General features: G+C 29.8%; 1 protein-coding gene across 2 annotated transcripts in view; it reads right to left on the bottom strand.

The window, feature by feature from the left end:
• LOC106686948 (apical junction component 1 homolog) overlaps positions 1-5,811 on the bottom strand; it is a 124,869-nt gene extending 119,058 nt beyond the window's left edge. Inside the window, exon 1 of one of the 2 annotated variants that reach the window (XM_014430560.3) lies at positions 5,381-5,811. In XM_014430560.3, the coding sequence (XP_014286046.1) occupies positions 5,381-5,464 (84 nt within the window). In that variant the 5' untranslated portion in view covers positions 5,465-5,811. The remainder of the gene's footprint in view (positions 1-5,380) is intronic. The other variant, XM_014430561.3, reaches the window with a different exon arrangement.
• Between the last annotated feature and the right edge of the window lie 750 nt (positions 5,812-6,561).

Genomic DNA, 6,561 nt, shown 5'->3' with positions numbered 1-6,561 from the left:
TAATAATTAATTGGTTTTTTATATTATTTTGTTATTGATATGTATATAAATAGTATTATTTATACGGAGTTTAATCCTAAAAATATTAATTTTAATTTTATTTAATAAATGTCTAAATTTCGGTGATCTTTGAACAGTATTCTAGCTAATAATTAATTTTATACTTTTTAAGGAATCCATCATAAAAACTAGGTCATTTACTCATAATTTCAGGAAATAAATAAATACTTTGTTTACTTGATAGAAGCGAAAATTTCGATTTGATGGAGGGAGCCTAAACACGATGATAATTACTACTGTTTTATTCATCCCTTCGGTGAAATCTCTCTGGAATTGTTGAGGAATCGATTAGATGCCAAGGAGAAAGAACGACAGCTTTCCACGACCACTCTTCCATAACTATTTTTTACACAGAGATAAATTAGGGGATCTGTTCGGTAATCCGACGGTAGTGGTGTTGGAGATAAACAACCTTGTTATACTTCGAATACAGCTGTTTTAGGTAAGCGTTTTATTCACTGATTTTTGTATTGATAATATTCGAGATTGGAATGTTTTTGTGGAATATTGTCTTGATGTATTTTTTTTTTTTCCAATTATATTTTTTCAATTGTCGGGTCTTAGTTCATATAGGTTCTATGCCTAACTTGAAGTATTAATATATTTTTTATTATTATATTCTATAGCAGGGGTGGCCAGCAAGTCGGTAGTTTAAGGGATATTTATTATATATAAATGGATATCCCTATCATTAAAAACAAATTTAAGAATGCTCTCACTAATTGAAATAATTCCCTTAAATACAATACGTATTGATATTTCGAATAAAAAAAAAATTTTGATTACAATTTAATTTTTTGTGTTATTTTTTACAATTTCAAGTTCTATCGGGCTTAAAAAAACACCCTATATGTAAAGTATGAAATGCAACTAAAACTGCAAACATTTATTAACCATTGAACCGATAGTTGTTTGATTTAAAAGGCAATCAGAAAAATGGATTTAGTTATTATAAAAGCCAAAATATTCCTGCCCATCCGTAACACAGAAGTCAGTAATAAAAATAAACATTAAAAAGCTACGATCGAACATGACCATTCGAATAAAGCAGCATAAAATGTTAAAAATGATGCCCGAACAACTTAAGAATTGGCCATACTCTTTCATAAAAAAAATAAAATAAATAAACACTATATCTGGCCCCTATTATTTTATTTAAACAAATTACTTCTTCCAACTGAAGTTTTAAATAAAAACGAAAATTCGATGAATTTAGTATTGTGCTTTGTGCTCACAAATTAATTAACTCAGATCAAAATAGGACTTCTCCAATAATATCTAGTAAAACGATGAGTAATGTTTGTGCGAAACATTGTAATTGGTATGTGTTTATTTATTTTCAGTGATGTCTTGGAAAAACGTTTAGTTTTTCATAATCTAAAGCTTTTACCAACCACTATAATAAATCCTAGAGGTTTTAACTATTTAGACAAAGAACAAATAATATTTAATGCTACCAAATTGTGATTACATCTCATTCCTTAACGTTTAAAAACGAATTGGTTTCATCAAGATATGCCTATATTCAGTAATCGATTGCTGAATAAACATAGACGGCCAGAATCGATTATGACGGGGCATGGCTTATCAAAGAGGCATTCGTTGATGATTGGAAGTGGAAAAGCAACCAGGAGCCAATCTATTTCCCTTTTCGAAGAAAGAAAATTAAAAAAAAAAATTAATATCGTACTTCCTCTTTTATTTTATTTTTAAAACCTAAAAGCAAAAAGAGGTTTGATTATTTTTTTTTTTTAAATAAATGTTGAGAGAATAAATATAAACGACACCAAGTTAATGATGATGGTGATATCGATATACTTTGGCGAAGACCTTTATACGAAGACGATAAGCACTAGAGAGGCGACTTCTTGAATAATGTAGACACTCCACAGATTTTAAGGGTTTTTAACCCAGGCTAAAATCGAGCTGCAATACAAAATATCCATCCACTCTTTTATGAGTTATATTTATCAAGCTGTAAAATATCTAAATCAAGATGAGGTCGGATTTAAGGCTATAATTGTTTAACGATAAACCAGTATGGGAAATATAAAAACTAGCCAATAAAACTAAGGAAAAACAGCAAATCTTTATTACTACTAAAAATTCACTTAAAGGGTCCAACATAAATTTAATCTTTAGTAGTCGAACTATATATGTACTTTATGATACGACAAGGCATATTGGCAACCTTAAACCCAACTTTCCATATAAACAAACACGAATAATGCTTATAAGGAAGATTAAGAGATGAAATAGTCAAATAGACTTGTGGGATTTGTTCTCTAACCTTTTTTTATTTTTATTATTAACTGACATCTCATTAGAGGAGCCAAAACACGGGAACTTAAACCCTATTTTAGATTTTATTACTTTTTCTCTCTTTTCTTATTTTCGCTTCTACAAGTTTGTTTGATTTTTTTCTTACTGATCAATGGCATACAAAATTGAATCATTCCTACATATTGAAAATACACAAAATAAAATACAAGAATATTTCTCAAAGTTTTCTTGCTAATATTATTTTTTTAAATTTAAATTTACAATATCACTCGTTTCCTAAATTATTTATACAATTGAATAACAATTGAATTGGTGGTGGTGGTACCATCACTTAATATAACCCAAGTTATATATCTAAAAAACTCAACCACCACATTACACACATGTGTTAAAATGAAACCTAGTTTCGAAGAAAAACAAAACCACACAGCATATGTTAACTATCAAAATATGACTTCAAGTAGGAGCTGTGAAAAAAAAAATGCCTATTTATCTATGCAATTAATACTTCTATTGATGCACTTTTGAAGACTAAAGCAGCTTTTGCACGCATATACCATAACCGTTCTCCGTCATGTCCTTGAAAAATCTTAGTTGTTGGGTTTTCACCCCCTCATCGGAGTCGAATCACCTTCCGGAAAATCAACCTCTATGGGCGTATATTTCGCATTATAGGGAGAGTGTGCTATAATGTTTGTTATGGAACAATGATAACGCATGAAGCTAATGAACAAACTCCTTTTTCGATAAAGCTGCTATAGCAATGAGGCCGTTGTAGCTGGTTCGATTCCGGCCTGGCTGGGTTGAATATCATTTTGTGGCAGTCCCTCGGAATAAAACTTTTAAAACTCATATTCTCTAAGTAGAATAGGATGATTTCCCATAAAAAAAGCCACATCCCCAAATGTCTAGGTAGGGTGTTTCGCGGATCTTATGGCTACTTTACCTTTCTGAAACCGTTCTTAAGTTCGGATTGGGCACTAAGTGAGAACATGAGGCCGGAAAGTGATTCAGAAGGACCAAACAGAAAAAAAGAGCGTTCAAAACGTTTGAGACGGAGTCAAGGGATTGCTTATAGATTATCCCCGTAAATAAATATATTAATTAGAAAATATATCAATAGAAAACAAATATCACATTAATAAAAAATGTGATGTAATTAAAAATTAATAAAAAAAATTCTGAAAGTCGAAATTAAACATTTCTTTTACCACATCATCAATTTAAATTTCGGTCTGGATATAGATATAATAGCGGTTTATAAGATATTAAACTTTTATGTAAATTTCTTATTTATTTTTAATATCCTGAGCCCCCTTAATAAAGGATGACAGAGTTAAACTACCACGGAAGAGATTGGGGGCAGTGTTGCTACACCATCCATCATCGATGAGCACCTGTCAATATCCATCTTAGGTTCGAAGGAAACCCAGTCATCTCAACTTGTAGCGGTATTACTGAAAGCCTGATGGTAGAATATTCTAAACGGTATTATTCAAATTATATACAATATCATTGCATCACCATCATTTAATCAAACAATTTTTATTCGAATCAATACGATGTTAATGGATGAAACAAAAGATATTATATCTAATATAACTCCAGTTATATCAGAACATAAGGATCATGACTTTTGGTCCCCAAAGGAACATTTGCCATGAGGGCGGTTCCGCTCTGACGAGATGAAAAATGAGGAACAACGCTTTTTCAAGGTCATGGCGGGGAACTACTATGGCTTATGCAAACAAAAAACTGTCATAATTTCAAATATGCATCAACCTAATTAGCTATTATGAAGAAATAAGAGGAATGCTTAAATTATAAAAATTAAGAATATATTATATAAAATTATGGAAATTTAGTTGTTCTAGTATAATGGGGGACCTGCAGTCGCAGCCACTAGTTGATTAAAAAATATGTAGTTTCATGTTTGTATTTAAAAACAAATTTAAGAATGCTCTCACTAATTGAAATAATTCCCTTAAATACAATATTGGACATTGTTTTAATCAGTTTTATCTATCCTTTAGCAAAAAATACGATGGTCCCCCCCATATTCGATCTGAACTAGACTTGCTTTCCAGGACCCTTAACCTTTTGAATACGTTTTGACTATACCTCCCCATTACCTAGAAACAAGAGTAACACTCTAATTTCCAAAAAGTTGTTGTCCTATTAAGTAATTTTAATAGGAATGGCGCACTATTTCAAGACAACGCCACCTTTTCATAAATTGAATAAATATCGCTTTGACCAAGCAGGATACTGATATATTTAAAAATTGAATTAAAAATGTATTTCTCGCTATTAGGGAATGAGTAAGATCTGATAACCACATGATCTTTATTTTTAAGAAAGTAATTTGTGTGAAAATAGGAAGAAAACGTGGTTACTTTGTCGACATCTTAGTATTAATGATATATGTTTCATACATATAATAAATTAACATTAAAAATATATATGCATAAATATATATATTAATCAATAGAATGTGAAGTTTTATTCATAGTAAAACGTGCATTTAAACGATGATGTTGCAGTCCCATGATAAGGGACACAGTATGTAACCCCATCTGAAGTTACGATTATGTTAATATTCTAAGATATAAAATAAATAATTTATAAAAAATTTAATTTATTATTCAAAACCTTACATGACCAGCTAACTGTTACAAACTCATTACTAACATTAAAAATAAATAAAATTACAATAAAAGCAAAAGTTTTAATATTTACCTGAAAATATTCAGGAACAATTGAAATAAATATAGGATTTTCTTATTACCTGAGTATTTCAAATCATAAAATTGTCATCATAAGAAAATACTCATCATTAAGATACAATTGAGAAATATGTTAGTTAAATAATAACCAATTAATCCTTAATATTTGAAAAATGGATAATCTCATTTCTATTGTATCTTAACAAAATAAGTCTTATAATAGAGATGATTTAATAAAATAATAAATAATACTTAATAGATAATGTATAAAATAATTTATATAAATATAAAAATAAAATAAAATATGTTACTTGGAAAGTATCTCCACACATTTCTACGAAGACTTCTGGGATCCTGAGTTTTGATCCTGTAGGGTCAAGCATTTCACTAGTCATCCATCCTTGCTTAATCACAACTTTCAAAATACTTCTCTCTCTTTTTTTTTTTTTTATTTCAAAATTATATATATGTATTTTTTCTTGACTGTTGTTGATAAAAAAATTGAAAGACAAAATATTTAATTCTATACTGTATTTTATTCCTATAAATGGAATTTATAGAATAAGGTTTTGGCAACGCCATTTTTTGAATGAGGATAAAGGTTAAGGATTTCTAGTCTACTGCAATGACAACACACAATAGCTGTACGTTTTGGCTGGATTTTGGTCCACTCATTTTTTTCATTTCCTTATTTTTTTTGTTTTTAAAAGTTCCTTATGTTATAAAGACTTAGAAGTTTACATGACTTAAATCCTAGGCTAGTATAAATAATTATATATATATATATTTATTATTTTCGGGATGGTAATTGTAAAGCTTAAGTTAGAAATGAACACTTCAGTTAATAGTTCAAAGTTTAAAAAAATATAGACCTACAGATAAGATTAGAAAAGAGCTAAGCAGCATCCTGAAAAGAAAAACAAAATACAAATATCGTGATATGTATAGCAGTTAATACTGTGCACTTAAACATCTAGTACAAAAATAGAGAAGAAAATTCTAAAATGCACGTTTTGAAAGGGCACTTGACGCATTCCGGACGGGCTATCGTATCGAAAATACCTAATTCATATTTATTAAATAATTATGTAATGGATCAATATTAGTAAATAAAGCAATAATAATAATAATGTGTTATTGATAATAAAATAAAATACTATGAGGTGTGAATCCGGACTACACTATAGGGTAAGGGGTTAAGCAGTGACTGCGGTAGTCGCGGATATACAGCGCCGTATTGATCTAGTCTGGGGGCGCCACGCGCTTCCCGCCAAAATTTAAAACAGCCGCCAAAAACTAGACCAAACCGCCAAAACGTACATACATAACTACAGCCTTCGTGCACTAGTATACTGAACAACAGTGGTTCATAAATCAGTCAATATATGTTTTAGTTTTGCTAAACGACTATTACGTTAGAAATTATGCCTTTTAATTTATAATCGAAACGATGCATTCAAATTATAAAACTAAATACCAGTTATCGAATGAA

The sequence above is a fragment of the Halyomorpha halys genome, unplaced genomic scaffold (assembly GCF_000696795.3).
Source record: "Halyomorpha halys isolate HHAL.00 unplaced genomic scaffold, Hhal_1.1 Scaffold899.1, whole genome shotgun sequence".
NCBI classification, from domain to species: domain Eukaryota; kingdom Metazoa; phylum Arthropoda; class Insecta; order Hemiptera; family Pentatomidae; genus Halyomorpha; species Halyomorpha halys.
The sequence above is the reverse complement of the archived record's forward strand: the minus strand, read 5'-3'. Positions and strand labels throughout refer to the sequence as shown.